The sequence below is a fragment of the Lolium rigidum genome, chromosome 6 (assembly GCF_022539505.1).
Source record: "Lolium rigidum isolate FL_2022 chromosome 6, APGP_CSIRO_Lrig_0.1, whole genome shotgun sequence".
Taxonomy (NCBI): Eukaryota; Viridiplantae; Streptophyta; class Magnoliopsida; order Poales; family Poaceae; genus Lolium; species Lolium rigidum.
This window is the reverse complement of record NC_061513.1, coordinates 19,783,362-19,794,812: the sequence shown is the minus strand read 5'-3', so window position 1 is coordinate 19,794,812 and position 11,451 is coordinate 19,783,362. Positions and strand designations below refer to the sequence as shown.

Here is an 11,451-nt window from a genome sequence, read left to right as displayed (position 1 = left end):
AATTTAGCACGTACACATTGAGTTTCGGCTGCAGGGCCGGTGATACAACACCAGTAGCACCAGGCCTAGCTCCGCTCCTGGTCTTGAGGCAGCAACCAAACCTAGCTCCTGACATTCGAGTCGAACTGGCCCTGCGGGAAGCAAGTTTAGGCTACCCGTTGGCCATGCTCTAACAGAGTATCTCCTTGTTTCTTGTATTTTGAAAATGACTTTGTCCTTGTTAGTGTCATCTTTCTTTCTTTGTTTTCTTCCTTTCTCTCAACTATCACCGCTGATATCGAACTTTATTCCTGAGTAACGAAGTGTACGAATAAAAATCATCGAGTTCAGTAATCAAGCTTATTGTGCACTTCATATGCAAATATATATAAGTTGAATCCTGGAGTTACTTACTTGAGCTTGGTTGGTTTTATTTTATCGAATATCTTATATATTCATACAACAAATATCTGGTGTACTATCATGTTTTTTCGAAGCCCAGCCCGTTTGAGGGCTACCTCCATTCCAGAGTTTTGCAGACGAACCTGGCTAAGCCCAGATCGAGAAACAGGACGCCGGCGGCCATGGCGGCAGCGGCGGCTCTCCTCCCCGGCCTCCCCGACGAGATCGTCGTCTGGGAGGTCCTCGTCCGCCTGCCCCCCAAATCCCTCCTCCGCTGCCGCGCCGTCTGCCGCGCGTGGCGCCACACCACCTCCGCCCGCGCCTTCCTCCTGGCGCACCACGGCCGGCAACCCTCCCTCCCCGTCGTCTGCGGATTCGACGGGCACAACCAATCCATCCTCGCCTTCGACCACCGGGCCGCCGCCGACGCCGACGCCCGGCTCCGACCTGTCGCCCGGCTCAACGGCGAGAGGTCCTTCTGTCTACAAGCCTCCTGCGACGGCCTCCTCGTCTTCTCCGCGGCCTGGCGCCCCTGCCTCGCCGTCTGCAACCCGGCCACGCGTCAGAGCGCTCTCCTCCGGCAGCCGCGGGATGCCAGTCTATTCGATGTGTTGGGCATGTACCTGCACCGCCCTTCCGGCGAGTACCGGCTGTTGCTGTACCGGACGAGCAGCAGAGCATCCATTCTCGGAGAAGATCCGCTGCCTGAGCGCAGAGTCGGCTGCTACGTCTCCGCGTTGGGCTCCGACCAGCCACCGAGGTACATTGGGGGACCGGGGGCGGCATCCGCATTGGGCTTCGACATGCCTGTCTTTGTCCGAGATAGCTTGCATTGGTCTCCGGTGCAGCATCAGGGAGTAACTGTGTTCGACACTGCAGCCGAATCATTCGGGCAGATGCGTGCTCCAATTGCTCCCACCAAGTTATCTATCTTTGAGTTGGATGGCAAGCTTGGCATCTATAGCAACGACAATGCCACGAAAGCTGTTGATGTATGGGTGTTGCCGAACTACGAAGGCGAGGTGTGGGAGCACAAGTACCGAGTCGAATTGCCGGCCGCGGAAATCAGGGGGCTGTTCGGAGGGAGGGGAGGCCGGTTGGATGTGAGCGTTGTGTCGGCGGGTGGCGTCGCCCTCTTGCTGGTCATCTGTGGCCAGTGGCTGTTCTACGTTGACGTTGATGGCGTACTGGTGGACAGTTTCCGCCTTGATGGCCAGAAGTTATATACTTGTGGACTTGGGCTGAAACAAACTCTTGTTCCTCATGCCTTCTTCACGGCGCTGGAAGATTATACTGTCAAGGCTTCTCCTTTCATCTGACAGCTGCTGGGCGAGGTAGTGCTTCTTAACGGCCTGGCTGTTGTTTCCTCATGAGCTGCAGCATCTAGGAGTTGGATTAAGTATGAACCTGCTGGCTTCCTCTTTCTGCGGTGATGGATATAAATTGCGATTAGAAGCTCTGATTGCTATATGGTTGGATGACATCTATGCATGTTTGTATACCCTTTGAGGGCTGAAATGACTGCTGCATGTGTTGATGCTAAATAAACAAGTAATTTTTCTCTGCTTTGAAATTTTTGCAAGCTGATTCGCCTAATGCTTCAGTTTTCTTTGTTGGTGGCCGAGGAATTGATTTTTCTAGTGGTTCGTAGTATCTATATGCCTCGTGTCCATGTTTCTTGGATTGAAGAATTCACTTTACCTTTTATATCTATTAGTCTTCTTAATAATCAATATATAGGGAGTTTCCCATTTCTACCGTTTGTTGTAGCTCATGATGAAAAGAGAAAGATTTCCTCTTTGCGGGTTACATTTGATTACTAGAATAACTTGTAGCACCACTTGCCAAGTTAAATGGCTGCATCATAGTCAACTTATCAATGAAAAGTTCTGTTATAATTCATTTTTATTTATGAATCTACTGCGTCTGGTTTGAGGGGCCTTATGGGGACTAATAAGCACGCATTATAATCATAACTGGACATGGTTATATTTGTCAGATTCAAAAGAGTTTTAGTATTCTTGTAGGTTTGGAAGATGGGTACTGAAACCTGAAACCCTATAAATATCCTTTGTGCTTCCATCCTGACTCTGTTTCTCTGTTGCATTGCTTGGAATGATCTCTTATTTGTTTCCCTTTCCCAGCACGAACCGTTTTGAGGGTTAAGTTCAAGAAACAATTTGTTTACTAAATAGCATAAGGAAGGTTTCCCATGGTCTGGCTCAGGGCTCACATCATATCCAATTCTCATGCAGGACAGTACTAGGCATGTTGTGTGGCAGTAAGTTGAGTTCACTCTGATCATTATCTTCACAATGTATGAGTAAGTTGTAAAAGCAAGTTTCCCTCAAAAAAAAATTGTAACAGAAAGTTCATATGTGTGATCTGAAACTAGTGATTGAGAAGACTCTTCACCTGAAACTATTTGGTGTGGTGTGTCATTGTAAGGCAAAAGTAAGCAGAGAAATAAGAGTAGTGGTTGGAACATAGACCAGTGGGTGAGAACAGCAGGTGATCCAAGGAATGGCAATAGCATGCACAGCTACCAGTTCTCTCTGTGCATCTATAAATTCTTCACCTCGAAGAACCGTCAGCAGCCAAGTCCTACCACTGAGGGACCTGGGTGCAATTTCGCTATGAGGAAAGTGTTCTGCAAGAAAATCTCCCTGTGCAAATGGTATGATTCCCGATGCCACTTAATCCTAGCATATATACTAGTTTACCGATGAGACTACAGACTAGCACATAGCTACCATGGCAACGTTTTGTGTTCAAACGAAAAGTTGAGCTATGTTATTTGCGACTCTGCGGTCTATATATGGTGGACTCATGCATACACTTTATATGCCTGACTGATACTGATCGTCCCTCGTGAGTCCTATCATGTGGTATCCACATTTGATTTTCTGTACTTGTTGCAAGCAGATTCCATGTGTTTATTTATAGTTTCAGTACATTTGATTCAGTAGTTCCAACTATCCCTCTATCAACGATCAGGCTTTATGCATAGCCGTAACTAACACCACACTAGAGGCCCTGCACAATGATTTCCGTCTTGGTTTGTTCTCGGAGAAGGATCGTGTTCTGGCTGAGTTCTTTTGAAGTTGTGATTAGCGTTCAGCAGGAGCTTCCTTTTGCGGGATGGATCTGTGTGGGCCTGGATTTCCAGGTGGCCCTGGCTCTTGGGGGCTGGGTTTGCTGGCTTCTTCGGGTCCTGGTAAGTTTGTTCTTGAGCTAAGTAATGGAAATGTGCTAAGAAAAGGCTAAGTGATGGAAAATGAGATTTTACATTTGGCCACTAAAGCCGTTGAGTTTACACCTCAAAGAGAAAAAACAGTGTTTCAGTAAAAATATTAGATGGTTAGTGGTTCTGGGGTCAGCTGAAAGTGCAATTTATAATGACGAAGCATAGATTAGTCGTTTAGCTTTCTCCCTCTGATTCTCTAAAACGCTGTCGAATGCTTCTTCTGGAGCTTCTACCTCCTCTGCTGCTGTTGCCTGCTCCAGCCTCCAAGATTGCTGTGGCCCGTTCTTCAGGCACCAACGCCCAGGCGGCCCACCACCACCCTTCTGGCAGAATGCCGAACAAATAGTACACTGGGTTACAATTATTGGCCTAATCATCCGCCGATGTACTTGGGTGTACATATTGGCTGATATGACTTGCGGAGTGTGGAGTGTCCCTTGCTACTATACGAATCAACACTAGTTAAGACCATTGTGTCATATCTCCCTTTGAGATCATTATATGCGGTCTTACCTAGTTACTGGCACTCGTGTTATTTCAGCGGCCGAATGCAATTCTCAGGACTCTAGTCTACTTTGTAACTTGTTGGTTCATTGAAATGAATTCAGTTATCAGGGCTGTACTTTACTTTGTACCTTGTTGGTGCATTTCTCAAACCAGCATGTGAAATAAAATGCGAACTCAATAATTCCACAACTACCTTGCGTCTGAACTGCTTTCGTGATGGTTTGATCCTTGGAATAAAAACATACATGTTTGTCCATGGGTGAAGTCATGCATACCATCTCATCTCTTGTTGTACTATCTTATTCCAATCTTCTTTTTTGAAGAACTTACTTATCTCGATCTTGGATGGTAGTCCTGCCCTCTTCTCTCAGCTTTATTATCATCTTCCCCTCCCAGAGAACAGATGCATAATGTTGTTTCACTGTCATATGGTTTTCTTTGAAATACTGGAGCATAACATTTTCTGCTGTGACATGATGATCTTATTATGATGCTTATTTGAACAATCCACACATTATGCTGGTGATGAATTTACTTACCTGTTCCAATCAAGATTCAAGGGTTTTGAACTTCGGTTCCAGATTCTTAGCCTCTTATGTTATCTGGTACAGATTTCATATTTTATACAGGGAGAAATCAGTGAAATGAAGCACAGGCTGTGACGATAAGAAAAGATAGGCATGCCCTCTTCTCTTAGCTTTATTATCATATTCCCCTCCCAGAGAGAACAGATGCATAATGTTGTTTCACTGTCATATGGTTTTCTTTGAACTATATAGAGAATCTGAAATACTGACGTGATGATCTTATTATGATCCTCATCTGAACAATCAACACATTATGCCAGTGATGAATTTATTTACCTGTTCCAATCAAGATTCAAGGTTTTTGAACTCGGTTCCAGATTCTTAGCATCTTATGTAATCTGGTACAGATTTCATATTTTATACAGGGAGAAATCGGTGAAATAAAGCATAGGCTGTGACCATAAGAAAAGATAGTTCTGCCCTCTTCTCTCATGTTTATTATCATCTTCCACTACCAGAGAACAGATGCATAATGTTGTTTCGGTATCATATGGTTTTCTTTGAACTATATAGGGAATCTGAAATACTGAGCATAATGTTTTCCTGTGATAAATTTATTTTCCTGTTCCAATCAAGATTCGGGTTTTGAACTTCGGATCCAGATTCTTAGGGTGTGTTTGGTAGATCGGTCCAACCCAGCATTTCCCATCTCAACCGAGATTTCTAAGAATTCTGCTGTTTGTTAGCCCGGTTCTGCCGTTCGGGCAGTGCCCACCTCACCCGAAAAAGAGCTCTCAGCCCTGCCCGGTAGAGAAGCTGAAAACGAGCTTCGCACCTGGGCAGGGCTGAGCTCGCCCGAAAAAACACTCCGCGCCCCCGCACCTGGCCCGAATCCAACAGGGGTCAGACGCCCCCACCCTCATTCTCCCCCAAATGAGCTCTCTATCGTATCCTCCTCCACGCCTGGACGTACCGGCCGGCGAGGATGCGCCGGCGACCTGCTCCTCCTCCACGTCTGGACGCGCCGGCGACCTGCTCCTCCTCCACGCCTGGACACGCCGGCGACCTGCCTCCTCGCGCTGCGACGGCAGCAAGCGAGCGTCACCTCCTCGCGCCGCCAGTACGCGCCATCTCCTCCAGCTAACGCCGCCAGGACGCGCCGCCTCAAGCCCGCGCCGCCAGCCCACGCCTTCAGCCCGCGCCACCAGCTTGCTCTGCCTCCGGCCAGCCATCGGCTGCAGCCAGCGCCGCCTCCACGAGCTACATCAACACAACGCCATGGTCAATGCGGTGGTCAGATAAACAAGGACCCGATTGCTTTTTTCTTTTTCTATTCAGGGACGTTTGTGTAAAAATCTTCACTTAGCAATATCTCAACTCAGACGACCCACCAAACAACATCTCAGCGGATCATCTCTGAACAAGCACGGGATACCAAACAACACACAAATTCTCAACTCAGCATAGTTAAGGTGAGCATGTCTGAGATGGGAATCAGATGTTGGGATGACCCGACCCACCAAACACACCCTTAGCCTCTTATGTTATCGGCTGGGACGATAAGAGAAGATCAGAAATGCAATCTGTGCTGTTACTGCAGTCTAAGTTCTCAAGCCAATTCAAGGCCATAATACTGCAGTCTAAGTTCACCATGTCCATCTAAAACAACCACAAGCTGATACTGCAACAATTATCTAAGAGATGCATCAAAAGGGACAACTCCCAATTTACCCTCCTTATGCATGATTACTGTTTGCGATTGGAAGTCAAAAGAACAGTGAAGAAAACTGCTCTTAATTTGCCAATAGTAAACAACATCAGTGACAGAAAAAAGCAGAAAAGATTCTATTAGCATCTTCAGTAAACACAATCGAATACTGCAGCCAACAGCTAGGCTATAGAAAATGTTGTTTGGCTTAAAAATCTAGGCTATAGAAAATGTTGTTTGGCTTAAAAATCTATTGAATTATTGTACAGAGACAATGTTCAAAATCAATACAGTAGTTTCGAAAGGTAAAGGGCAGTAGTTTCACAAAGTATCAGCAGGGCAATAACCTGTGAACATGCACACAGAAAGCAAATAACAGAACAGAAGGTAAAATATGATTAGACAATAAGTAGACCATTTCTAGATTCACGTCTACCAACAGCTGTCTTAATTTCAAAGAGCTCCGGCTAACATAAACAAACCCATAAACCATGTCTTAACAACCTCGGCTACAATTCGATAAACAAAATCGCATTGTTCACAGAATTCAAAGATCAACAGAGACAACACCCCGTGTGCAATTGTATCCGAAAAGCTACAGGGTGCTGCCACCGGCATAGGTGTTGCTTCTTCACTCCATGGAAGCTCCCCCGGCACCGAATGCACCACCACCACCACGGCCAAAGGCGGGCCTGCTGCCACCACCACTCTGAACAACAAAATACCAGGGTAGTAACATATTAGTTCACAAAAAGGAGAGCTGGCATGGCAATGTACAGTTTAGGCCTGTATGATCAATCTAAGATCAACTTTAGGAAAAATTACAGGATTAATAGATAAGTGTGACAAGTTAAGGCAGTAACTTATCAATGAACTACCAAGCAAGATTTAAAATATGGATCCTCAATGATATATGAAAGTCATGAAACAGAGCATGGGAGTTCACAACACTATCAGAACAATGCCAACAGAAGACGAGCTATGCATACAATAAAACCATAAACTTAATGATGTCCTGAATGCACTTCCAAAAAAACATACAGGAACCAGCATACCAGACAATATGGAATGTTGGCTCTTACCCTGAATGACGGCTGGAACTCAGCAGGGGCACCACCCTTCTCACCAGCAAAATCCCCTGGAGCACCACGCGGGCCTGCTCTGTAACCATCCCTGTCGCCAAACCTGGGTCTGTCACCCTCAAAGCGAGGTGGGCCCCTGCAAAAATTAACAGAACCAATTAGGGAGTATGAATACAATAAAGCCCGTGTGACTCTAAAAGAGAAGGAACTATTTGGGGCATACCAAAATAAAAACTAACAAGAGGTAAACAGAAACAAGTGAGTTGGATATCATCACACAATTGCATCTCAGACTGCTCATATTCTCTTGCTAAGCCAAATGTAACTACTTCAGGCTTTAAATACACAGCATGCTACAGAGATATGGTGCAGTGGAATGGTTGACTACTTAAATGTAAAAATACATAACAGAGGGAAAAATAATTCTCCTGGTGAGTTCAAGTAAAGTTAACACATGACCATTATAAAATTGTTAGTTTGCTTCTGAAAATAAATATAAGTCATAGGACACTTTCAAGTGGTAATTGGCGAAAAAACATGCAATGATCAACAGTTAATTTCATTTTGGCTAAACAGAAAGCTGTGGCAGAACAACCACAACATTCATTCACGGAAAAGGAACAAAATAAATAGACAGATGATCAATGGGGTACATTCTCACTGCAGCAAATTTTCAGAATTGACAGAAATGGCAAAGCTCACCTGGGGCGGTCACCAGGTGGTCCTGAGCCGAATGGGCGGGACGGGGGCTTGGCAGACTTCTTGAGGGTGTTGGGCACGATCTCAGATGGCAGGTTGAGGAAGGTGCGCAGGAACTCGATACCATCATTGGTGAGGTACCAGTAGTAGTGCTGCCACGAGAAGGTCTCCCTGACGTACTCCTTGGACTTGAAGCTCTGCATGAGCTTGATGACCTCGAGGTTGGAGGCGTCCACCTGCGGGTGCTTGGCCAGGTTGTAGTCCTTCTTGGCGTATAGCACTCCCTCTGCACACGCACACGTCAAGTGAACACATTAAGATACTTCAGTACATCACAAGGTGCGGCATTATACGGGCTTACAGAACTACATCTAATGAACAAAGTGAAGAGGCTGTGATATCCTAACAGTCATCTGCATGTTCGATTTGGAAGAACGGATAAGATTTTAACAGCCATGACCGAAGGTTTCAACCAATAATAAACTATTGCATAAGCACATCCGTCGCATGAACTGCGGTTGAAAGGTAGCATGTTATCGGGCGAAATCGGACTAGGACATCTAAAACCCTACAACAGAATCGAACATATGGGACCAAGAACAGGAAGGAGAGAGCATCCGGATCGCAATCACAACCTACACGAGGACAAATGGTTCCGATGTTCGTGAGGGGGAGGGGGCAAAGCGGAGGGACTCACCCTGGAAGAGGTACTTGCAGATCTCGCGGCGGTTCTTCTTGGAGATGATCTGCAAAGGGAGGAAAGAGGCGTCAGCGCGTCAGATTTGGTGAGAAAGAACGAGACTCCGGATGACGCAGGTTCGACTTGGGTGCTCACCATGGTGACGGACGCGGCGCCGGAGGCGGGGACGAAGGGAGACGACGACGACGGCGGCGCCGCGGGTTTGCAGAGGAAGTGGAGGCGGAGCGCGGCTTGAGGGAGAAACCCTAGCCGTGTGGGGGTCGCTATATGTAGGGGCGGCACCTGGGCCTCGTGGCTAGTGGGCTTGCGTTTCGTTGAATTCTGGGCCTTGTTGCTGCCTCGTGTCTTGCTGTGGTTTCGTTTTTTGTAGGCCTGGTCGAGCAAACAAATAGTCGCCCGTGTGTTTTCGGTGGACTTCACTATTTGTAACTGGGATTTTCACTTGCAACCTAAAATTTTCACTTACAACCCCAACTTCTAACTGAAAAATGTCTAGTTGCAACACAACTTGCAACTAAGAAATTTTAGTTGTAGCACAACTCAACTACACAAATGACGATGTAATTTGATGGTGTAGGATTCGACTCAGAACTAAGTTAATTTTCAACTAGCATTTTTTTTTTCGATAAAGGGCGCTTTATTATTACTCAAGTTCAAGCAATACACCCGGCCTCTGCATAACAAGGATGCACACAGCCACTGATGGTTCCAGTTGTAAAAAGGCCAAAAAAAAAGGAGATCACACGAGAATGTTGTGTAATGAAAGGAAAAAACTAGACTGAAGGAGGCAAAATCCTTCTAGAATGTTGTAATTTTCAACTAGCATGGAACTAGCAAACCCGCTATTTTGAATTCAGGGTTTAAAAACGGTATGAGAGCATCTAGTTTCTTGTATTGAACATTCGGGATTGTGCGTATGAGACGTGCATCCCGGAGCTCTCCATGGCTTATGTGTCTTACGGGGACGTGTTGCTCGGCCAGGGCTTTGTGGAGCCCTTCTGTGTGGATGCCAAAGGGGAGAGCGACATGTGTTTCACGGCGCTGGGGCGGGACGTGGCGGTACCTCGCTTCCTTCCTCCAAGACCAACTTGTCGGCGATTCGAAGGGGGTCCAAATAATAGTAACTCCGCACTTGTTTCATGTGTGGTGTGCGCATGACACGACATTGAGCCCTCATGGGTACTTTTTTTATAAACTAAAGAAAATCATGCATAGTGTTGATTACTATTTTTTTTAGAACTCGGGTGTTGATTACGTGTAACAAGCCCATACCACTTCTATTGATAGCTAGCTATAGGAAAAGGACCCAAGCTAGTCAATAAATTAAATAACCGGAAGGAACGAAAAAAGGACCCAAGTTCGTGAGCAACAAAAAACGCTTCATCCTTGTCTCCACGAATGCGAGAATGAACTCCCAATCTCGATCTAATGGCGCCGCCGCACGGACCCTCCGTCACTGCATATGCTTTAGCTAGCTGGGACTTGGGGCCAGGGCGACCGCCCCTCACGCCCTCCTTAGGGTTGGTCCTGCTTGCTACTATATTATATAAAAATTTTGTAAAGTAGCTAGTACCATGTTGACATTGAGTTTTGGCTCTCGGGCTCATCTGAGCCCTTTATGTATATCATGCATCTTTGTGTGAATCTGTGACATGCTCTTACTTGTTGGACAAATACAAACAATATACTAGCACACTACTATGGGTCCACTGACATCGTGATGTTGCAATGCTCCTTGTCCTTCATTTAGTTCACCTCTCTCTCTCTCTATATCTATCTATATCTTCTTTTTTCCTCTCCGATGTCACCCGCCCACGTTAATTTGTGAGGCATCCATCTTTCTATGCCCTTCTCTCTTGTTCATTATCTCCTTGACGAAGTGACTAAGTGAGTCCCTCATTAAGCTTCAATCAGCTAGTCTCACTCCCGATGTGATGTGATTCAACTCCGACGAGCTAGGACGGAGAAGAATGAATAGGAGAAGCTCTAATCATGTTCATTGTTGAATGCTCAACTGGATGACTACTTAGCGTCGTCTCTAGGTGATGTGCAGGGCTCTCCCAAAATATGCATGGCCATCGTGAGCTGCCTCAAGCTTTCTATTCCGACAACGATGTCTTTGTGCTATCTCCGGCATCTCCACCAAAAATAAGCTTGCATCTCTCACCCCCTGCTTCATACACAAGCCACCCTACTATGACGGCTCATAGGATTTCTCATGTAAACAGGTAGCTAAGACCTTTATCCCCTCTTAATCTTCAAATTGACCTTGTCCGGTGTTGATTTCACTTCCTGCATGGTTCGTCTCTGCTCATACAGGTTGTGCTGGATGGCACGAGCTTGGAGTCGCCTTCACCTGCCCTATATCTCGGCATTGCACTGGCTTCTTGTGATTCAGCCTTTCGAGCGTTTCAAACCATCTGAGCTCTTTATGTATACCATGCATCTTTGTGTGAATCTGTGACATGCTCTTACTTGTTGGACAAATACAAACAATATACTAGCGCACTATTATGGGTCTGATACGTCTCCAACGTATCTATAATTTCTGATGTTCCATGCTTGTTTTATGACAATACCAACATGTTTTGTTCACATTT

The 11,451-nt window shown here is 46.0% G+C and overlaps 1 protein-coding gene across 1 annotated transcript; it reads right to left on the bottom strand.

Annotated features, from left to right (window-relative positions):
* Positions 1-6,748: 6,748 nt before the first annotated feature.
* Positions 6,749-9,075, bottom strand: LOC124665733 (40S ribosomal protein S10-1-like). Its single transcript, XM_047203119.1, has 5 exons — positions 8,987-9,075; positions 8,849-8,897; positions 8,155-8,437; positions 7,453-7,588; positions 6,749-7,079 (listed from the first exon to the last, which is right to left on the bottom strand). Exons 1-5 carry the CDS (start codon positions 8,987-8,989, stop codon positions 7,002-7,004), a joined length of 549 nt encoding a protein of 182 aa, XP_047059075.1. The 5' UTR covers positions 8,990-9,075; the 3' UTR covers positions 6,749-7,001.
* Positions 9,076-11,451: the final 2,376 nt, after the last annotated feature.

Excerpts from the sequence above, each read along its gene's own strand:
- LOC124665733 (XM_047203119.1), bottom strand. Across the intron at positions 8,438-8,848 it reads CTGCAAGTACCTCTTCCAGG|AGGGAGTGCTATACGCCAAG; the intron begins GTGAGTCCCTCC and ends GTGCGTGTGCAG. Across the intron at positions 7,080-7,452 it reads AGTTCCAGCCGTCATTCAGG|AGTGGTGGTGGCAGCAGGCC; the intron begins GTAAGAGCCAAC and ends TTTGTTGTTCAG.